This window comes from Microcebus murinus, chromosome 10, assembly GCF_040939455.1.
Source record: "Microcebus murinus isolate Inina chromosome 10, M.murinus_Inina_mat1.0, whole genome shotgun sequence".
NCBI lineage: Eukaryota > Metazoa > Chordata > Mammalia > Primates > Cheirogaleidae > Microcebus > Microcebus murinus.
Window position 1 is genome coordinate 9936210 of NC_134113.1, and position 22824 is coordinate 9959033.

Here is a 22824-nt window from a genome sequence, read left to right on the forward strand (position 1 = left end):
GGCAGGGGGGCGCGAGCGCGGGCGGCCGGGCGCCACGGGCCCCCCGACCCCCGCGCTCTGAGCCCGGGCCCGGGGCCCGACGATGCTGACGCCGAGGCGGCGCCGAGGGAGCGGCGCGGGGCAGCGCTGAAAGTTGGGCGGCCCGCGGAGAGCGGCGCGGGACGGCCCGGACGCGCGGAGACCCCGAGACCCACGCGCAGAGCGGCCGGCAGCCGGGGAGGGGAGCGCGGGCCGGCCGGCCGAGCTCGCGGGGAGGGGGCGCCGGGACTCCCCTCTCCCCGCCTGGACGCCGCCCGCCGCATCGCGCCGTGGGATGTAGCGCCCGCTCGCCGCCTCCGGGACGCTCGTCTGACCCTCCGCCCCGCGGTAAGCCGGGCGCTCGCCCCCCGCGGGCGCTGTCCGTCAGTCTGTCCGGCCGAGTGCTTGTCTGTGTGTCCCGGGGCAGGCCGCTCCGGCCCCGCCCGCTCTGCACCTTGTCCTGGAGCCGGGTTCTGGCTGCCCGCGCGTTGGCGCGGTCCCGTGACTCCCAGGAGCTGGCGGGCTCTGTCGCTCTGTCGGTCTGGGAGCGTCGGGGTCTGGGTTGTGGCCAGGAAGGGGGGAGAGGTGGGTGGCAGGGGTCTTGACCTCGTGGCCCGGCCATGACCTTTCCCTGCCTCCACCCACCCCCAGTTGTCATGCCGGGAGCTCCAAGGCAGGTGACTTGTGGCAAGCAGGGGTGTCTCTCCTTTCCACCTCCCCTGCTGTGGTCTCTTTGCAAATGGCCCTGCGATCCGAGGGGAACGAAATCCCGCTCCTCATGTGTGAGCACCTACTTTGTGACCCCGGGGCGGGGGCGTCGGGGTCCAGCAAGTGAGTCGTGTCACATTTTACGGTAGTGGAAACAGGCTAGAGAGGCAGAGACTGCTTCTTCTCCGCGAGGGTGCCCCCCAGGGAAAGAGAGGTCTGAACAAGCCCCTGAGCAAGGACAGCTTCCCTTGCAACGCGGAATGTTCCCCCACCAGGACAACCTCCTTGCCCCCACCCACCCTTCTGCCCCCAGTGCCCAGGCTGCAGGATGGGGAGAGGGTGCTGGGACGTGGGAGGCTGGGTGCGTTGGAGGGGCCAGAGGCAGAGCTAAGTGGCAGAAGAGGCCACAAGAGCAGGGGCTTGAGGGGAGCCTAGAGGGGTTGGGGGGGAGGGGGGAGGCATGCAGTCCTGGAGAGGGGCTGGAGCCCCTGGTGCTTAGCATCACCATTGGCCCTGCGGATCCTGCACCTCCGGTCCCATGACCTCCATGGCTTCAGGCCTCTGGGGAGCTGTTAGCAGGACTTCAGGGGCCCAAGACCCACACTGTGCCTTGGCCCGGCCTGTGATGAGGGGAGCAAATGGAGGAACAGGGCAGTCAGGATAAAGGGCGGGTGCAGCATGAGCAAACGCTGTTGGCCACTGGGCTGACCTGTGTCCAAATTGGAGCCTGGAACATTCGACTCTATTTTCCATTGGAAGGATGGACTCTTTCTGGGGTTTTCCACACTGGGTCATGGGCCTCATACATCCTCCATTCAGGCTCCCAGAAATTAGCTCAGCTAGCTGAGGAACCAGCACCCTGGGCTAGTCGATCTCTTCACTGAGTGTCAACTTCCACGTCTGTGGAATGGGGACATCACTCCCTGCCCTACTGACCTCCAAGGGGAGCCCTGGGCTCCGTGAGCAGAGGGCTGTTCCCAGGCTGGGGGGTGCTGGGCAGATGGGAGTAAGGACTCACTTTACGCTAAGGGAGGCGTGGGGTCAGGGGAATATGGCCAGAAAGAGAAGACTGACCAAGGGTAGGAGTGTCCTGGAATTAGTGCATCTGGGGCTTGGAAGCTGTTCCTCGAGGCCCCTCGGTTTAGCCCTGAAAAGAAAGCTGCTCTCTCAGAAGAAAACCTCTGGGGTGACTGTGACCAAACAGCTGGTTGAGCTTCTGCTGAGTGACCTTAGGCAGCTGGCTTGACCTCTCTGAACCTCAGTTTCTTCAACTGTAGAATGGGGGTGATGGTAATGACATCCTCAGGGCGGCGAGCAGTTTACAGACTGTCAGGTCTCGGAAAGCAGCTTGCACGAGCCTGGAGCATAGTAGGTTTGTAGACATTTGGGAGAGAGAATGAAGTAGCTCCAGGAGATGCTGCGGAAAGATTCTCAGCTTAGGATGAGAGAGCAGGGGAGGAGGAGCAGTGTGGGCTTACAAGGAGGGCTGCTTCTTAATGTGGATCTGGGGGAGGCGGGGGCGAGTGCTAAGGAGGGTGTGAGGAGGAGGGGGCCCCTCTGCGGGGACCACTGAGTCACGAGGACATGTAAGCGACATGACAACCAGCAACACGGTAACCAGGAAACTAGCGGCGGTGGGAAACGGAGCTGGAGCAGTGTGGCGGGTGGGGGTGGGGGCCGGCAGCAGGGGGCACAGGGGCCAGGGAGCAGCCAGGCTGGTCTCATAGCCAGGAGGAGAGGTTCAAGGCCAGGTGGGTTGGGGAGGAGGTGAGGGCCTGAGTGAGGGAGGGGAGGCGCCTCCAGGTCTGCTGGGCAGGGGGCTTCTCCCCACCTCCCCAGGCTCCTCTGTTCTCCTCCACATCTCCACTTTTCATGCCTCTCCCCCTAGGATGCCAAATTTGGCTCACGCAATCTGTCGTCTCTCTTCTGAGATTGGCACCGGGACGAAAGCCGAGTGCATTACATCACCGCCGCCGCTCCCCCTGCACGAGGGGAGCCGGAGAGGAGGGCCAGAGGGCCAGGGGCAAGCAGCCAGCCCTCAACTTTCTGTCCTGCCTTCCTGCTCACTTTTCCCACCCCAGGCCAGGTGCTGGGGGCTTCTGGGCACAGCCAAGCAAGGCCGAGGGAGGACAAGGGGCCCGATCTCGGGGAGATCCCAGGACTGGGGTGGGAAGTCAGGCCATATTGCTGTCGCCCTGGCTTGGTGGGACCTGGGAGGCAGAGAGCCTCAGTTCAGGACCCTGATTTGTCATTGCCTTGCTGCGTGACCTTGGCCACCACGCCCATGCAGAGTCCACATCTGTGTAAAGAACAGTTGGCCGCTCAAGCTCTCGGTGACTCTCCTGAAAAAAGCTGCCTTTAAGTCCTGCCATCTCCTGGCCCACAGGAGGGAGTCCTGAATTTTGAATGACTCTCTGACCTTGAGCAAGTGGCTTCACCTCCTTATGCCTCCATCTCCTCACCTGTAAATTGGGGATGTAGAGTCCTTAAAGGCAACCTCCAAAGTGCTAATAAGAAGGGGGGACGGGGACTCAGCAGGCACTCAGGGGCCCACGGCTCCCTGGGCTGGAGGTAGGGTGCAGGCCAACCCAAGCAGCGGGTGGGGAGGTGGAGTGGGAGGGTCTTAATTCAGACAGAAGCCTTGGGGCTTAAATCACTGGTCTGATGCCCTCATTTCACAAAAGTGGAAACTGAGGCCCAGAAGGGGAAGTAGACCCTCCAGGGTCGCAGCGATGGTTTGGGGGCAGAAGCGGACAGACAGGCAGACAGGCAGGTACACAGCCACCCCGGGGAACACTGTGGCAGCCCAGACAGGAGCCAGGAGCTTAGCGGGCCCAGCTCTGGCTTCAGCACCTCCCTCGCCCTCCCTGCTGTCCCTGCCCTCACCCTACTGCCCCTGGGCAGCACTCCCACCCTTCATTCCGACTCCTTGAGGAACACTTTCAGGCTCATTTTAAAGCCAGTTTCAGGCAGTACCAGGAAGGGACAGGCTGGATTTGGGGTTAAGCTGGAAGGTTATGGTCCATTCTAGAAAATTCCCAGAGCTGGAGATAAAGATGGGGAGTGGCTGCGGATGGTTTGTGAAATAGTGAGCTCCTCATTCCCAGAGCTATTCAAGCAGAGAACCTGGCCCGGTGACTCCTGCTTTATGGGTGAGGTTGAATGCCTTCTCCACCTCCAAAACCCCAGGAGCCTTTGATATTTCCCAAGGAGGAGGCGGGAGCAGCGCCCATCACTTCCCGCTTCCCAGCTGGGAAACTCACGTTGTCTCGCCAAGCACTGGTTAGGAGCTTTTGCAAATTCTCATTTAATCCTCCCAGCAACACTGCAATGTTGATTTGTTGTCCCCGTGTTACAGATGGGGGAGCCACGGCTCAGAGAATCTATGCGATTTGTCCAAGGTCACATAGCAAGGGAGCAGAGGAACCTGCATCTGTGTCCAGACTGGTCTGATTCTCAGGAGCTGTCTCTGGGACTTCCCTGGGGAAAACGTGGAAAATGTTCCTCCCCTGGGCTGGGGCTTGGCAGAAGATGGTCTGGTCGCCCCCACAGCATGACACCCCCTCGGGAATCCTGTGGATGCTCTGGGGGCTCTATTCTGAAGACACAGGTACTGACGCACACAGAGGGGAAGCACTCATTTTGCAGATGAGAAGACTGAGGCTCTGAGACAGGGAATGACCTGCCCAAAGGTACCCAGAGAATTAGATTTGGGCCAGACTGCCTGTCCCCTCTTCCAGGGCTCTGTTTGCTGTGCCAGTGGGTGGGGAGGGGCCTTTGGGATGATGGCAGGAAGTTGTGGGTGCAGAAGGCTGAGAGGATGCTGGCTCCAGGCTAGGACTGCAGGTAGGAGAGTGAGGCTCAGGGCACAGGTAGAAGGGAACAGGATAGAGAAACCAGCAGGGACAGCAGTGTCCAACCTTCTCGCCCTGCCCCCAGGACCACCTGCAGATGTCGGTGTCATATGGTGTTAAATGGCCTGGAGAGGTCAGGGGAAACTTTGAGTGTGGGGCCTGCCTGGCACGAGAGGGTCTGAGAGACAGCAGCCTCAGATGTGGTTCCCTGTGTGACCTTAGGTCAGTCCCTCATCCTCTCTGAGCGAGATCCACCCACCCGTGTGCCAAAGACTCTGGACTGACTGATCTGTTCCCACAAAGTAGCTGTGGTTGGGCTGTCATCCCTAAGTGCTCCTCCCATCTCACGGGGACCCTGGGTCCTGGGTAAGGGGCAGGACAAGCGGGCACCCTGGGGCTGGCATAACCTTTAAAACTCTTCCGCGGATGCAGCCCTCCTTGGGGTGTGGGGATCTCCAGGCACAGCCCTTCTTCTCCTTTTCATCCTTATTTTTCTCCTGCTCCCTCTTCCCCTGGCTACGTGGGCTGATCGCTGCTCAAACTTTTAATTCAGATGGTAATTGAAATAATAATATGGGCTGAGGCCCCTCTGCTTGTGACGCTGCAGCTGGTGGAGCTCAGCTATGAATAGACCTTGAGTCACACACGCGCGCTCCTGCATGCGCGCACACGGCACTCACGGGGTGGTGGGTGGGGTGTGGCGTGGGGGGCAGGGGTGGGCTCACGAGCCGGCTTGCTCTGGGTCTAGGCCCCCCGCTCCCAGAGCCCTTGGCCAATACTGCCCCTGTGGCCCGCCATCTGGTCCCTGGGTGAACCTGGATGACCTGGGACGTGGGTGGTTCCCCTCATTTATAGAAGGGGAAATTGAGGCTCAGCCAGGGGGGGAAAGGGAGGGGCAGGTGCTGGGGCCTGGCCCTTTGCGTCCCTGCCGCACCTTCCCACGGCCTCCTCCCCACAGCGCGAGCTGCACGCATGGATGTGCTGCCTCGCGGCGGCAGGGTGACAAAGAGGTTTCCTCGGAGGCGTTGCTGCAGGAGGGAGACCGGTCCCTGCGTGCCAGGCTCTGTGCTGGGCTTTTATTCATGATTTCACTTAATCTTCCCATCGCCCCGTGAGAACCGTCACCCCCGCTTTGCAGATGAGAAAACCGAGGCCCAGAGAGAAGCGAGGGTTTGCCCACGTCCCTGGGCACAGACAGCCGTGTGTCCTTCCTCTACCTGTGCCCCGTTCTAACCCCTCCAGGAGCCTCCATCCGGCCTCCTGAAGGAGGGTGGGTGCGTCTCTTTCAGCCTGGGGCTCCCCTTTCTCTCCTGTGACAGTTCGCCCGCTCCTCCCTGCAGCTACCTGGCCAGTCCTTGACCAGCTGTCACGCCTCAGCTGGAGCATCTGGCCTCAGCGGGCGGGGGGAGGTGAGGTGCTCCAAGCCGTTGGCAGGTCGTGGAGAGGGTCCCTGTGGGCTGCCGCCGAAGGTGGTCCTTGAGCTGTGTAGGGAGAAGGCAGCGTTGTCATGGTGACCTGTGAGCTGGGAGCTTTGGTCCAGGCCTGCTGGGGGGCCCAGCGGGGGACCCCACAGTGCAGAGGGGAGGTGCTGTTGGGTAGTGGAGCTCCCTGGGGTGGGACAAAGGAGAAAGTCCCCCAGCTTTACCCCAGGGGCTCCCAGTCTGCCCCTGCATCTGCCTTTTCTCCAGTACTTCCCTCGGGAGATGGAGAGACAGCCCAGAGACCACAGGGGGCTGCCCAAGGTCACACAGCAGAGCTGGGGCCGGACCTGAGCCCAGGGCTGCTCTTGCCTCGTCTGCACCCTAATGGGCCTGTGGGGCTGCTGCCTCCCTCCTCTCTCTAAGACACTCCCTGTACCGATGGGCTTTGGAGGAGGAGAGGCGAGGAGGGTCTGGACCTGTTAAGCCCCCTCTGCTGAGAAAGTCCTCGGATTGCAGAGAGGGGCAGGGGCAGCAGCCCTTGGGCACAGCAGTAAGAGGAAGGTGGCCCAAGTTGAGCAGGCCTGGGATTGAATCCCAGCTCAGCCCTCATGGACCCCGCATGACCTTGACTAGGTCATTGTCCCTCTGGGAACCTCTCTTTGCCCCTCTGGGTAGCAGAGACCACCCAGCAGGGTTGGAGGGATGGGCCTGGTTTTTTCCTTTGGTCGACAAAGCCCATGATGGCTCCACCCAGACAGCAGGGGTGGGAGGGGACCTCAGCTAGGCCACAGAGGAGCAGGGAGGAGCTGATCCTGTCTTACTGAAGGTGAGATTCGGCCCCAGGGCAGGGGTGTGCCCATCCTCGAGGTGGTGGCAGAGGTAGCACCAGGCTTCACCATCTGGCCTCTGGGACACCTCAGCGAAGCTGTCCCCTGGCCCCTGCAGCTCCTCTCCCAGCCCCCACCCCACGCCCTGCAGGAGCTCCCTCGTAGGCCCGAGAAGCCCAGGCCAGTCCGCCTGGGGGACAGATGGGATGGTGGGATCAGGGGACCCCATGAGGCCATACAGGGAGATGGCTGCGGTGACATGGGACAGGCAGAAGGGGCTTTCGGTGTCCTTTGGACCTTGCACCACGTTAGGTACCCTCTGCAGTCACTCCGACGAAGGGCGCAGAGTCACAGTCCCGCCACAGTCCTCTTAGCTCACTTCTCCCAGAATCCCACTTGCCTCTGGAATCTTCTGCTAATTGATCGCTGCCTCCTGCTGTGTCCTTCACAGTGCACTCTGAGGCCAGAGGGACCCACCTGCTCCTGATAGGAAAGGAAGGGTGCCGGGGTTCCCCCCCCCCACTCCCGGGGTCCTCGGTAGTCCCACTTGAGGCCCATGAATGGGAAACAAAAGATCTGGGTTCAAGTCCAGCTCCACCCCTGAGTGGCTATGTAACCTCGGACAGCTCTGTCCCCTCTTTGGGCCCCTGTCCTCTGCCCCATAGGGCTGGGCATGTGCCTTTGCATCTAAGGGATACTGGGAGGGTGCCCTGAGCCTGTGAGTCTGTGACTATGTCCTGACCTGCTGCTGATACGAGCTGCTTCGTGGCAATTACTGGGCTTGGTTTCCAGGCCCCACCCCCGCCCCCACTCACTGGCATTACTTTGGATCCTGCTGCCCTCGCTCCCTGCTGAGCCTTTGTGCCTCCCCAGCCCCCCAGACCTGCTCAAGTGGCTGAGTGCCGGCACCAAGCCATGCAGCTGCAGATCCTGAGGCCACCTGATCTTGGAAAGAGCCTCTCTCTGCTGGGCTCCAGGGCTGTCCCCCGGATACCTGGAAGTGACTGGGCAGCAGAGAGGAAAGGGAATTGGGTGGGGCAGAGAGAGGGCCATGGCTGCGTGCTGGAGCTATCCCAGTCCCTGAGATGATGGGCCAGGGGACAGAAAGGAGAATGGCCAGCTAGTCACGGGAGGGAGTTAGTTACCAGCCACATCAACAGCATGGCAGAGCCTCGCTCCAAACAATCCAGTGGTTTGCCTGAGAAGTGAGTGAGCTCCCTGTCCTGGGAGGTGTGTAACAACTGCTAAATGGCACCTGTTGTGGGGAGCGGTGGAGAAGGTTCTCACACAGGGCCAGGGGAAGAGATTGGACCCAGAACCCCAAGAACCCCTGTTTGGGCTGCTCGTGGAGGTCCTGTGTGCCTGGGGGCTCACTGATCCAAGTATCCCCCCATGACCTCCAACAACTCCTCCCACTCTGTGCCTGCAAAAGCCCGTGGTCCCAGCATGGCTGGTCACAGCTTCAAGACATGCCCTAGATCCCGGTTTCGACCCATTCACAGCTCCTAAGCCACCCTTGGGCCAGAGTTTTTAAAATTGCAGACAGGTCCCCTCCCGTTAGTGGGTTGTGAAATTGATTTAGTGAGTTGCATTACTTATTTTTTTAAATGAAATAAGAAAGAAAATGTCAAAGCAGCATGTAATAAGAGAAAGTATTATTTTGTGCTGCTCTTAGTTCAGCTTTAAAAACATACATATTGTATAATAAGTAGCAATAAAAAACAGTATGTTTGTTTTCACTCTGGGTCTTGGTCTAAAAGTTGGAAAGCTATTGCCCCGTATAGAAACCCCAGCGGCACCATGGACAGAGGCTCAAATGTACAGATTCCTTTCTCCCTGGATGCTCCGAAGTGCCACGAATTCCAGGATGCCACCGCCCTGCCCTCAGAAGCAGCCTCTTTTCCCTTGCTCTGCGGCCCACCCAGCTCCAGGCCCCGAAGCGTCTCCAGGTGCACCAGCCCTCGGCCTAGGTCCCTGCACGGGCCAAGTGTCCTGCTCTCTGCCCGTCCACCTTGGTGTTCTGCCCACATCTTCCTGGGGACCTTCTCTGGAAGCCCTCTGGCTGCGCAGCCCCCCTGGCTGCTGTCCTCACACACTTACACACGGAGCTCAGCAAAGCAGGATTGTGTCTTACTTCCCTTCCCCCAGCACATAGTAGGTGCTCAGGAAACGTTCATCCGCTGGGCGATTATTTAAACAGCGTGCCCTCCGAGGCGAGGCACTGCGCTGTGTTGGAGAGACAGCAGGCAGAAAGGCGGACCCTGTCCCAGCTCAGGACGCATGTAGGGCGGTGAATGAGTGAATGGGGGGTGTCTGGAGTTCGAGATTCCCTGGCCTTAGGAGCCAGCGGGGAGATGGTCAGAAATGAGGAAGCGTTCGGCAGTTTGCCTGCGTGTGGCAGGTGCCCATCAGTGACGGTCCCTGGCAGCTGTGGCTGAGCAGGCGTGCTGGGGCAGGGTAGGGCTGACTTCCTCCTGCTGTCTCTGCCCCTTCTGAGGCCTCTGTCTGCTGCGTCCTCTCCCACTAGGCCCCACACACATGTCCTTGCCACCCATCCCGGGAGCTTCTCCCCAGGCCAGGACCTTGGACAGACCTCCTGCCCTGCACCCCTGGACACCTGGGGGACACCTGGGAAGAGCCCTGTGCTTACCGTGGAGCATAAGACAGAGGCCCAAGGCCTCAAACTTTCTATCCTCTCTCCCCTCTGCTCAGGGCCACTGTGCTTGTGTCCAGTGACACAGAGGGTCTCTTGGTCTCCACTCAGAGGCTATCTCTGCTGGGAGGTTCTCCCTGACTGCAGTATCAGAATAGCTTTTCAGCTGAGTGCAGTGGCTCAAGCCTGTGATCCCAGCATTTTGGGAGGCTGAGGCAGGAGGATCACTTGAGGCCAGGAGTTTGAGGCCCACCTGAGCAACATGGCGAGATCCCATCTCTACAAAAAATAGAAAAATTTAACTTGATACAATAGCTTGAGCTTGTTATCCTAGCATTTTGGGAGGCTGAAGTGAGAGTATCATTTGAGCCCAGGAATTTGAGACCAGCCTGAGCAATATAGTGAGACCCCATCTCTACAAAAACTAAAAAAAGAAATTAGCTGGGTATGGTGGCATGAGGCTGTAGTCCCAGATACTTGGGGGGGGGGGCTGAGGCAGGAGAATTGCTGGGGTCCAGGAGTTTAAAGTTGCAGTGAGCTATGATGACACCACTGCACTGTAGCCAGGGCAATGGAGCCAAACCCTGTCTCAAAATAAATAAATAAACGCTTCTCCTTGGTCATGTCCTTGGTCACATTGCTCAGACCCTTCATGGGAATTATGCCCAACTGAAATTATCATGTTTCGTTGCCAGTTTGTTAAGTGTCTACTGCGTGCCAGGCTCTGAGATTCAGGGTCCCTGCCCTGAAGGACATTGCGAGTGAGATCGGTTTGGATTGGTAAATGCTGGTAGGAAGGTCAGGAAACTGGCCCAGGAGTGTCTGGGGACCTCTTGGAACCTCAAGGGCAGCCTTTGACTCTAGACCTGAATGGTAGGCAGGAGTGAGCCGCAGAGTCTTGCAGAAGAGAATTTCCACCAGAAGGAACCGCGCGTGCAGAGGCCCAGAGGCAGGAATGAACTTGGTGTGTTCAAGGGGCAGGAAGGAAGCCCTGTGGCTTGGGGGCATTGGGGGCTGAGGGCAGAGAGGGCAGGACCTGCCAGGAGCTGGGACTTCCTCCTGGGTGCCTAGGGAAATGAGGAGGGAGGTTCAGCTGAGGAGCACGAACTGCAGGGAGTGGGGGGCTGGGGTGTTAGTAGCTACGTGGCCCTGCGGGTTGGACGGGCTGGGTGTGGGGCCAGCAGCCAGGATCCTGCGGTTCACCTGCTTTGGGCGAGCTCCTGAGCCCCCTGTGGGATGATGATCCTCAGGTGTGGCGAGGACCCGAGGAGGGCCCAATGCTTGGCCCACAGTGAACGCTACATGCGTGTCGGTTATGCCTTTGTCACTTCGGTTGGGTTCAGGGAGGGTGGGAGGGTGATGCCCAGGTGTTAGACCCGAGTGGCCCCCTGGAGGGGTCACAGACTGAGATGGGGGGAGGCGGGGAGCGAGCGTGGGGGCATCGCTCCGTGCTGGCCGTGCTGGGTGTGCGATGCCTCTTCCACGTCCGGCAGACTCGCGAGCGGGAGCTGAGTCTGCTGTCACTGCTTGTCAGTGTCAGGGGGGGGATGCGGCTGGTGTTCGAGGGATGAGATCACAGGAGGGCTAGGGAGAGGGGAAGGAGGCGGGTGGCCAGGCTGGGCAGCGCAGGACGATGGAGGCTGAGGGGCAACTCCACGGGGCCCTCAGGCCTGGAGGACCCCAGGAGGGAGGTGAGGGCTGAGGGCCAGCCAGGGGCCTCCCCCAGAGCTGCTGGGAGGGTAGGGGCTCAAGAGGAGCCCTGGAGTTGGCCGAGGGGAGGGTAGACAGTGAGGAAGGGCAGATGGTAAGTCACCCCCTTCAAGAAGGGTGTTTGCACTTTACAGTTTACAGACACCTGCCCTCTGCTGCTCACTTTTGCAGCATCCCCACTTTATGGAGGGGATTCAGAGAGGCCAAGGTATTTTCCCAAAGCCACACAGCCCATGGGTGAAGTGTTCTCAGACTTCCTGGGTCACAGTCCCTTTTGAATGCTGTGACCCTTCCCTGAAAAATACACATAGGCATCATATGCATACACTAATTTTAAAACTTTTCATGCATTTTTCCCCTCTAGATACATTCATATGGTTCTAAAATTAAAAAGACACAAACAGGAATATGGTGAGAACCCTTCCTCCCACCCTGTCCCCAGCCGCCTGCTTTCCGTCCCCAGAGACAGCCAGTGTCGCCAGTTTCCTGGGTCTCCGTCCACAGACAAGCAGAGATAAGCAAATATGTGTATCTATAAATTTCTCCCCTCTCCCTTTTTACACAAATGGAGCTATATACTCCCTGCTCACCACTGCTGCCTTTTCTCGCTTAAAAACACACCTCAGGGACCCGCATTGCTCCTTCCACGCTGTCTCGGCGCCACGGATGGGCATTTGGGGCACTTCCCGGTGACGACCTGCGGCAGGTGAGGCTGCCTCATGCCCCACGTGTGTGGCTGTCTTGGGCTGCAGTGCCGGGCCGCGGGTGGTGGCACTTGGTGGCCTCTTCCTAGTAGCCGGGAGCAGGGAGGGAAGCCAGGCGGGAGCTCAGCCCCCCCTGCTCCCATGCCTCTGCTGGGCGGGTGGAGCATTTCAGGGAGATCCTGTGCGTGTGGTGTGAGCCCAGGGCATTGGCCCCAGCCCCCGAATTTCTGGGAGACACGCCACCACGGCCAGCAGCCCCACCGCCTGGGCCGGGTCAGCTATGGGGGGGCAGACGTGGGCTGGGCTGCATTGAGGTCACCTCTGCTCCTGCACCCCCAGCACCTCCCGCCTCACCCCATGAGCCCATGAAGAGTTTCCACCCTTTCTGGCTGCCGGAGGGAGGGACTCTCTGGCTGCAGGAGAGGAGAAGTGGCCGCAGGTGGTCTGGGCTGGGCAGGGCCAACCTGGGGACTCTGCTCACAGCTCCCTCCCCACTCCAGAGGCCTCGCTGCCCTGCTGTGGCCGTCGCTCTCGGCCTCCGCCAGCTTTGCAGTTTCTCCTCCACCTTGGGTTGTCGAGGCTTCGTCTGAGACCCTCTCCTCTCCTCATTCCACACCCTTGGCCCAAGTGGGGTCACCTACTCCCACAGTGTGACGTGTCATCGGGTGTTCACAATCGAACGCTCCCGGCCCCGCCCAGATCTGTCTTGGAGGCTCAGGGCCTGACAGCCAGTGGGCGTGTCTGCATCTGGCCTCTCCGAGGCCACACTAGAAACTGCTGCTCCCTAAACCTGGTCCTCTGCCCGTCTCCACCGTTACCTGTCACTCTTCCCACCCCTTCGCCCACCTCCATCTCCAACTCACCGCCAAACCCTGGGGACTCTTTGTCCCAAACGTGTCCAAATCCATTTCCTTCTCTTGAGCCCCTCTGCCACCATCCTGGCAGCTCCAGCCACCATCGCCATCATCCCCTCCCTGGCAGCGTCCTGCTCTGGCTGTGCCCCGCACGACAGCCACAGAGACCCGCCTCACCATCTCATCGCAGTGACCGCGCCGTGCTCAGACGGTGCAGGCCTCAGAGGCCGGGCGAGGGAGGGCACCGCTGGGACCGTACTGGGGTGTTTTATTTCCTGGGCCTGGTGGTGGATGCACAGGGCTTGTATTATTCCCGATTCCTGTTTGTCTTAAAGATTTCACTGGAAAATCAAAACGACCACACCAGGCAAAACCTGTCAGCTGGGCCTCTGCTTCCTGCGGCCCTCGCCACCCCCTGCCGTCCGGGCTGCCCGGCCTCTTGCTCACTCCACGGCGGCAACCTGGCCTCGCTGTAGGTTCTCAACACACAAAACTTCTGGAATGTTCTATATCCCGATTTCACATAGACACATAGCTCTCCCGAATGACTCACTTGCTCCTCAGGTCTCAGCCTAAACGTCGCTCGCTCCCAGAGGCCTGCGGAGACCCCAGCCAGTCCCCTGTCCTCTCTCGCTTCATCTTGCACTTTTCCTTCAAACCGCTTAGCACGACTTCCCACTGCCTGCTGTGCGGACGCCCTGTCTCCGTCTCCGCGGCGCGTCTCTCCCCAGCGGACCGGAGCGGGCTGGGCCTGTGGCCCGCGCTGGCCCAGGCCAGTGTCAGTGAGCGTAACTGGCCCGTGACTTTGGAGGAGGAGCAGGGAAGCACAGCGGGTCCCTGAAGCCACAGTGAGGTGGGGGTGGCAGCCCACCACCACAGAGGGGCCGATGCTGTTCCGGAAAAGAGAAGGCATTGGGGACCCACCCTCGCCTTCTGATCCCTGCAGGGAAGAGGGGACAGGTTCTTGTTGGGGGGGCGGGAAGCTCTCCATCGGGGGCAGGGGCCAGGTGTCAGCAGTGACACAAAGGATGCACCTGTGGGTCGGAGCAGGTGGCCTCTGGATCGTCCAGCCACCAGCCCCTGAGACTTGGCCCTGACACTCTGGGGAACTTGCTTGTCAGCCCAGTGGTTGGGGGCCGGGTGGGGTGCAGAGTGGGAGGAAGGAGCCTGTTCGCCTCTCACTGCTCAAGCCTGAGTGGAGCCCAGACTGGCCATGTGTCCAGGCTCTGGCTGGACCCAAATTCAGGAACCTGGTCCTGGCTCCCACGATCCAGTCCTCTGTCCCCAGGAGGATGATGTCACAGCACATGGCACATAGTAGGGCTTGATGATGTTTATCAAGTGGGAGCAAGCATGCAGCATGACAGTGTTTCTTCGAGGCAGGAGAGCTGCTTGCTTCCTCACTGTGCTCTGGTGCCGACTGCCCGGGTCCAAATCCTGGCTCTACTATCGATGGGCTGTGTGACCTTGGGAAAGTTGCTGGACCTCTCTGTGCCTTGATTTTCTTCTAAAATAGGAATAATAGTGACCTCTTCTGAGGTCAGTGTGAAGATGATAGGAATCGATCAGTGTAAAGCACTCAGACGGTGCTGGTGCAGAGGAAATGCACGCTAAATGCTCAGATGCTCTGCGTGGATTTTGCAATGTCACGAAGTCGGCCAGTGGGGGAGGGGCTAGGTGTGTCGTGGGACTTCAGGGTCCAGAAGAAGGAGGGGAACAGCTTTACTGAGCATCCACTGTGTGGCACGCACCTGCGCGACAATCCGGATCTGACCCTCAGGGCCAGCCTGCAGGTAGTCGTTGCTGTGTTCCTCTTACACATGGAGGCACTGAGGCCCGGAGATGGCAGTGACCTGCCAGAGGCAGGCCGGAGCCCCATCGTGGCCCAGCTCCGTGTGACTCTGAGCGCTGCCTCTGCCCACTTGCTCCCCAGTGCAGTGTTGGGACAAACTGACGGGGCTGTGTGACAGGTGCTGGGTGGGCTCTGGGATGCTGCACCTGAAATTCAGGGGAGGAATCAAGAGGCAGCAGTGTTCAGCCTTGGGAGTGACACACGCCCCGATCGATCACTCACCCTGTGTGGGCACGTGATGTGCACGATCCATTTATTCTCATTACAATCTTATGAAGTAGGCTCTATTATTAGCGTCACTTAAAGATGCGTGCAGGGACCAGAGAGGTTAAGTAACTTGTCTAAGGTCACACTGGCAGAAAGTGGTATAGAGACTCCAAGTTGAAGCTGCTGCACCTGGAGGGGAAGACGTGGGCTCTCCAGATTCATGAAGAGGAGGGAGGCAGAACCCAGGGGACAGGGGCCTGCAGGGCCTGCGGAAGGCCATGGGCGGGTGGGAATGCCCTGCCAGTTTCTCTTGTAGCTAGGCCTGTCCTTGACCCCATTTACTCTCAAACAGCACAGCTCAAACAGCCATGGGCCTGGGTGCTTGAGTCCTTTTCCTCCCTGCAAAGTCCCACATGTTACAGCAGAAAGTCACCCCCCAAACCCACAACCAGACAGTCCAGGCCTCGGAGCTGGAGATGGGGCAGACCCTGAGCCGCTCAAGGGCTGGGAAATGGGCAACGGTGTTGATGAAGTCTGCCCGTTCCCCAGGGAAATCCTCCCACCCTGCAGGACCCCTCCTGGGTGCACTGAGTTACCCCCTCGGCCCTGCCCAAACGCCCGACTGCCCCAACTGCCCCGAGCTGGAGCTTCGGCCTCCCCTCCCAGGCCCAGCAGAGGCTCGGGGAATGAGGGGCTGAGCAGACTCAGGAACAGCCATGATGTCCCGCCTTAGTTCGGACTCTGCGCTGGGCGCCTTGTTCCATGACATCTCCCCACTCTCCGGCCAGGAGCAGTTATGCCCCCATTGGGCAAAATGGGAAAGGAACATCTGGCCACGGCTGTCAGTGGTGGAGCCAGCAGTGGAAGTGGTTCCCCAGCTCCCTGTCCCTGTCCAGGGTCCTAGCCATCACTGTCATCTTTGTCATCATCTGTGTTTCCCTGCAGTGCACCTGACAGCGGCAGGTGCTGCTGTGGGGAGCGCGTGTGCCTCACGAGTGGCCTGGTGACACAGGTGCTCTTAACATCATCCTGTGTTGCAGATGAGGAAACTGAGGTCCAAGGAGGACACGTTAGGAGGTGACAGAGCTGCGACGGAGCCGGGCTTTGCCACCCCAAACACATGGGTGTTAGCACGTTCTTTCATGAAGTTGGACAGAAGCTGAGCGGGTTGACAGGCAGTGAGGGGCTCAGGGGAGCAGGGCCCAGCGGCTGAGCCGGGGAGGGCGTGGAGAGCTGCGGGGGCCGGGGCCTGGCGGGGGGAGTCCGGGCAACCAAGCTAAGCAGGGCACTATGGCAGGGGAGGACGGCCCGAAGCCACAGGCTGGGGACCAGGGTGAGTGGGGACTTAGAGCCAGTCAGACCCCAGTTGGAGTCCCGACTTTGTCACTTCCGGTGTGTGACCCCCACGCTCAACACCCCCAACTCTGCAGCCTGCAATTCTTCAGCTGGGGAAGAGAAATAATAACCCTGCTTGTGCTGTGGTAGGTGCTTAATAAATACTTGTTAAACATACAAAGGACGCAGTGATGCCTCCGTGAGATCCAGGAGGCATTCTCTGGCAGGGCTTGGCAGCCGCTCCCGGGGAGGAGCTGCAGAGAGGGGGTGACTGCTTCCGCTGGGCCCAGGGCTGGGCTGTGTGACCTTGGGCAAGTCATGGCACCTCCCTTGCTGTCTCACCCAGTAACAGTGACCTCAGCAGCCCTGGTGGGACAGAGTGAGATCTGTAAGGACCCAGCAGACGGGCACTGGCTCCTGCACTCCCCTCACCCCTACCCCCGCCAAGGGACTTGAGTGTCGGGAAGGGCTGGTGCTGTCTGGAGCCAGCAGGGCCAGCCAAGGTGCCACCCACCATGTTTCCCGTTGGTGGCCAGAGTGTGCAGAGGGAGATTTGCCCTTGCAGCCTGCCCAGGTCTCTGGGACCTGCCAGTGTGTCAACTTTTCTTATGCAGGGACAGGTGTAGGCAAGTAGGAAGCACTTGGTGTCACAAAATCGTCAGGAGAACCTACAAGTTGACAAGGTTGGGTGGTCTTCCCTGGCCTGCAGGGTCCCTAGCCCCTCTCTAATTCCTCAGGAAGGGGCAGGACAGCTGGTGCCAGCGATGGCAGCCCTGCGGGCACCTCTGGATCTACCCCGAGGCCCCACTGTCCTTCACTGTGTCCCTATGGACATGGTGCCACACCCTGTCCTTGGTCTCAGTTTCCCTAGTTGTCCAGTGAAATGTGAACAAAGCGTGTGTAGATATTGGATGGCCCTAGCACAGAAAAATCAAATAAAAAGTGTGGTAACCGGCATGGCATTGTCAACTCTTCATCTGCCAAGAAAGGACATTACATTTTAAAGGCAGCTGGCATCTCTCATCCCCGTCACTTCCTAAAAGAATGTTTGCCCCTGAAAGAGTCCCAGGATGCTACTCTAGAGCAAAGGACAGTGCCTCTGTCGTATTCCTTCTGCTCATTTTGCCACGAGCCACATGGGGTTTGGAGGGAGGACTTGTTGGAGATCATGCTGCAGAGTGACAGAGGGGCCCGGCCCCTCCCCGCCTCCCAGGGCTTCCTTGGTGGCAAACAGGCCTGAAACCGCCTCCTTTCAGTGCACGCTCAGCACACGCAAATCAGACCAGTTCCCTGTCCAGAAACGTGCCGTCTAATCGTGGTAGTGCAGGTACCTGAACAGCAAGCGCATGTTTTTTGTTTTAATAAAGTATCTCTGTTGGGAGGCCGATGGTACTGACCCTCTTGTCAAGCCCTCTTGTCCCTCTCCTGCCATCTGTGCCCCTCCTCTTGCCCACCTTCCTTTCCTGCTTTCCCCAGGAAGCCCCTTATGACAAACAAGGAAAAGAAAACCTGGCTCTCTCCCCGCAGCTGTGAAAGCAAAATGGCAAGCTCCTACTTTCCTCTTTTTGGGGAGGTGTTGCTCGGGTTAGCCCGGGCATTGGCAGTGAGCCTCTCAGTCCTGCCAAAGGGGTGGCAGGAGCATGTGCTCATTTGAGCAGGTCACTGTAGACTGAGGGTCTTTGGGGTGAGGGGGCAGCACAGGGGCGGCTCTGGGCGGAGGATGCCTGGTCTGGGGAATGCCGGGAGCTGGCGCTGCCCAGTGTGTGCCGGAGTGCTGGGACCCCCCACAGGGCCTGACAGATGGCAAGGGCCCAGGAAACCTGCTGTGGCCTGTGGGGGTAGGGCAGGGGTGCCCCCTTGGACTATACTGTGGGGGCCGATGGCTATTGGGGCGGGGTGATGGAAGGACAGCAGCTGGGGGGTGAGGGTTGAAGCCGAGGCTGGGGCTTCCCTGGGCCACGTGGCTTGGCTGAATGTCCCACCCCCGTCACAAATGGGGAGTAGCTGGCAGTGCTGGGCCAGGGGAGGCCCCATATCTATGGCATGGGGGGACGAGCTCCCTCAGCCCCTCACCCCCAGGCCTCCCCGGGGCCCCTCTCACAAGGTGGGAACCCCACGAACAGCCTCTTGTGCAATACCAGCTGAACCCACCAGCCCCACTGTGCAGAGAATTGGGGGCCCCCAAACCCTGGGTTTGTGTTTGGCCTTGGGCAAGGCCCCCACGGTCTCTGCAGCTTAATGTCCTTAGCTACCAGAGGGCCAGGCTGCCACTTCTTGTCCCCTCTGCCTCTTTCCTGGACACCTGCAGATGGTGGTCTAGGGCCTATTGGGGCTGGGTTGGTGCCCTCTCTTCCCTTGTCCCCAAACCCACCCCATCCCTCTCCAGGGAGGAAATGTATGAGGAGCTCAGGGGTGGGCGTGAGGAGGCCTTGCTCAGGGCTGGCCCGACAGCCCCGCTCGGGGACCCTTAGCACGTCCTTCCCGTCTATGGACTTCCCTGGCCTCACATAAGGGTCTTGAGCTCGGTGGTCTGACATTCCTCCTGCTCTGACAGTCTGCATGCTGATGGGGACATTCAAGGCAGTGGGACAGAGCAGAGGGGGAAGGACCTCCTAGAAAACTCTCTGCCAACCAGAGGGCATACCTGGTCCCCAATCCCCTCAGGGCTACACCTGGAGCCCCGCTGCTGGGACTCTGGGGGAGGTGGCAGGGAGGGTGGGGACTCCCAGCTCTGGAGGGCCAGCATTGCATGAGAGGCCATGCCCACATGATGGCGGGTCTTCAGAGTAAGGAGCTCATTGCTCCCACTTTTGAGGTGAGGAAACTGAGGTTCAGAGGAGTCAACTCAAGTCACATGGTGGATCTGGGACTCCAACCCGGGACAGTGGGGACCAGGGAGCTCCTTTGCAGGGGAGCTGGAAGAAGAACTGGGAGTCGGGGAGGGGGGTGGCCTCGGGGGAGGAGGGGGGCAGGGCTCACCCCTGGGCTGGGAGAGGGAGTTTCTTTCGGGAAGAGGCAGGCTCTGAAGCTGTTGATCTCTAAATTATAGCGTTGGCGCGCACCGGTTGCTGCGGCAACCGAGTTGTCCTGAACCGGAGAAGTGTATAAACATTGCCACAGATGCACAATTAGATCAGGAAGAAGAATAGAACAGAAAATAGAAACTTCCAGCCTTATATAATTCTGGGCCAAAATGTTATCAGGAACCCAGGCCGGGTCCTGGCCCTGCCAGCGGCCGGGCCGGAGCAGCACCATCTCACCCCCTGGGGACCTGGTGGCAGGGAGGGGAAGAGGGTCTGCCCTCCATGGGCCCAGCTGGTGCATCCCGCCACTAGATGGGGAGAGGGGGCTCCTCCGCTGGGACAGCTGGGGACGCTGACAGTCAAATCCAGCCTCTCACCAGCTCCTGGGACGTGAAGCGGGAGGGAAGCAGGGGGCAGCTGGCTCTAAGGGAGCAGCTACTATCTCCTTTGTCCTGTGGTGGGCGGGGAGATTTGAGTCCCATTTTACAGATGAGGATATTGAGGCTCAGAGAGGGCAGCCCAGCTAGGTAGTAGGTGCATCTGCCCCTCCCACTCCTGGTCTACACACCTCTGCTTATTAATGCTGATGCTACTTGAGTCTGGGTCCCCTGCGAGCTGTGTGGCCCTGGGCAGGTCGCTTTTCCTCTCTGAGCCACCTGTGACATGGGAGTAGTGATGCCTGCACAGGGGTCAAAGCTCAGGGCTCCCCCTCCTCCCTCCTGACCGCCACACTGTGTTCTCCACTCACCACCACTCCCAACAAGTGTGGGGGCCAGGACAGGCCAACATCTGGGGCTCAGGGACTCCAAGCTGGGGGGGGGGGTTCTAAAAGAGGAGCTCGGACCAAGGTGGGGCTGCGGGTCCCAGCGCTGTCCAGAAGAACTCTCTGCAGTGATGGAAACAGCTGCCGTATCTTCTCTGTCCAGGATGGTGGCCATTAGCCACGTGTGCCTCCTGAGCGCTTGAAACGTGGCGTGTGCAAGTGGGGAACTGCAGTCAAACTTCTGTCTAACTTTAATTCGCTGTAAAGAGCCACAGGCCAGCGGCTGCTGCACTGGATGGCACAAGAGGGTGCCCACCCCCGAGAGGCGGAACCCAGGGAGGTTAGCAGGGCCGGAGTGTCTCAGCTCCCTGTGCTCAGGGCAGGCAGGACGGGTGGGGGGAGGTGGAGCCAAGATGGGCATCAGGAAGCTTCCAGGACAGTGGGAAAAGGAGGCTTGGAGGGGCAGCATTGAGGGACAGAGACTAGGACCTGGACTTTAATGGCCTTAGCTTCCTGGTCAGCCAGCCCCAATCCCAGAGCGGGGCCAGCCTGGGGACACTGGCTCAGGCCCTGTCATCACAACTGCCCCAACAGTCACATTCTGCCTGCCGGGGCTGGGGAAGTCTTGGGTTCTGGTCCAGTCTCTTCCCCTTCCGGGCGTCTGTGGCTGAGCCTGGGCTCCCTCGTGTCAGCCCCTGGCTCCTGGTGCCTCACCTGTCCGGCTTCTCCTCCCCAGGCCCTGCATCTTCCCAGGTGACCACGCCGGCCTCAGGACATGCACGGGCACAGCCGCAACGGGCAGGCCCACGTGCCCCGGCGGAAACGCCGCAACCGCTTCGTCAAGAAGAACGGCCAATGCAACGTCTACTTCGCCAACCTGAGCAACAAGTCGCAGCGCTACATGGCGGACATCTTCACCACCTGCGTGGACACGCGCTGGCGCTACATGCTCATGATCTTTTCCGCGGCCTTCCTTGTCTCCTGGCTCTTTTTTGGCCTTCTCTTCTGGTGTATCGCCTTCTTCCACGGTGACCTGGAGGGCAGCCCGGCGGCGCCCTCGGCGGGGGGCCCGGCGGGCAGTGGCGGGGCAGCCCCCGCGGCCCCCAAGCCCTGCATCATGCACGTGAACGGCTTTCTGGGCGCCTTCCTGTTCTCGGTGGAGACGCAGACGACCATCGGCTACGGGTTCCGGTGCGTGACGGAGGAGTGCCCGCTGGCGGTCATCGCGGTGGTGGTGCAGTCCATCGTGGGCTGCGTCATCGACTCCTTCATGATTGGCACCATCATGGCCAAGATGGCGAGGCCCAAGAAGCGGGCACAGACGCTGCTGTTCAGCCACCACGCGGTCATCTCGGTGCGCGACGGCAAGCTCTGCCTCATGTGGCGCGTGGGCAACCTGCGCAAGAGCCACATCGTGGAGGCCCACGTGCGGGCCCAGCTCATCAAGCCCTACATGACCCAGGAGGGCGAGTACCTGCCGCTGGACCAGCGGGACCTCAACGTGGGCTACGACATCGGCCTGGACCGCATCTTCCTGGTGTCGCCCATCATCATCGTCCACGAGATCGACGAGGACAGCCCGCTCTACGGCATGGGCAAGGAGGAGCTGGAGTCGGAGGACTTCGAGATCGTGGTCATCCTTGAGGGAATGGTGGAGGCCACGGCCATGACCACCCAGGCCCGCAGCTCCTACCTGGCCAGCGAGATCCTGTGGGGCCACCGCTTCGAGCCCGTGGTCTTCGAGGAGAAGAGCCACTACAAAGTGGACTACTCTCGCTTCCACAAGACCTACGAGGTGGCAGGCACGCCCTGCTGCTCCGCCCGGGAGCTGCAGGAAAGCAAGATCACCGTGCTGCCCGCCCCGCCGCCCCCGCCCAGTGCCTTCTGCTACGAGAACGAGCTGGCCCTCATGAGCCAGGAGGAAGAGGAGATGGAGGAGGAGGCGGCAGCCGCCGCTGCCGTGGCCGCGGGCCTGGGCCTGGAGGCGGGCTCCAAGGAGGAGGCGGGCATCATCCGAATGCTCGAGTTTGGCAGCCACCTGGATCTGGAGCGCATGCAGGCCACCCTCCCGCTGGACAACATCTCCTACCGCAGGGAGTCCGCCATCTGACCTCCAGGCCCAGCCCGCACCGCTGCCCACTCGAGCCTCTGCTGGGGGTGGGCGCCAGGACTCCCCTCGCACACTCAGGACAGAGCTGACCCTGGCTCCGTGGACCTTCCAGGGGAAGGTGGGGCCGTCAAAGACTGGGAGGCCCCTTCCTGCGGACTCCAGAGCTCAGGCCGGGAAGGGCCCACCGTCCCTCCGCCGGGTCAGCCTGGTTCCCCAGCACCTCCCCAGGGCGGCTCTGCCCCAGACCCACCACCCTTTCCCCACCGACTCTTCAAGGACGCTCCCCCTTTATTCCCAGAACTCGGGGAAGGCGGCTGGACTGCTGGGGGGCATCTTGGGGTTCTAGGGTGGGCAGGGGCTTAGTTTGGGGGAGGGAGGGGGGTGCGTTTCTTTTGCATGACTGTGGCCTGTTGCTTATGACTTTCTTTTGTAAATATCTATAAATGGAGAGAGACGGAGACACCAAATTCACCTTCTGCCATTTCTACCTGCAGGACAAGGAGATGCAGCCCCTCTGTGCACCCCACCCCTCCCCACCTGGCAAGCCTAGCCCCTCCCCTGCCCAGCCAGCTGGCCCCTTGAGGCCCTCAAAGCCAGCCACCTTGGCCCTTGGACGGTGTTAGGCTTGGGTGGAGAGTTGGGACCCCGAGGGCCAGGATGAGGGCCTGTCCCTTCCTGCAGCCCCTCTGGGATCCCAGGCCCAGCCAGATTGACAATGGAGTTTGTAATTATATATTTTTAATAAAGTATATGGTCCAATAGGGTAGACTGGTTGAAGATGGAGA

The 22824-nt window shown here is 60.2% G+C and overlaps 1 protein-coding gene across 1 annotated transcript; it reads left to right on the top strand.

Moving 5' to 3' along the window:
- The first annotated feature begins 112 nt into the window (after nucleotides 1–112).
- Nucleotides 113–22824, top strand: KCNJ4 (potassium inwardly rectifying channel subfamily J member 4). The gene is made up of 2 exons (XM_012741932.3): nucleotides 113–366; nucleotides 20666–22824. The coding sequence occupies exon 2, from the start codon at nucleotides 20705–20707 to the stop codon at nucleotides 22037–22039; it is 1335 nt and encodes a 444-aa protein (XP_012597386.1). The 5' UTR covers nucleotides 113–366; nucleotides 20666–20704; the 3' UTR covers nucleotides 22040–22824.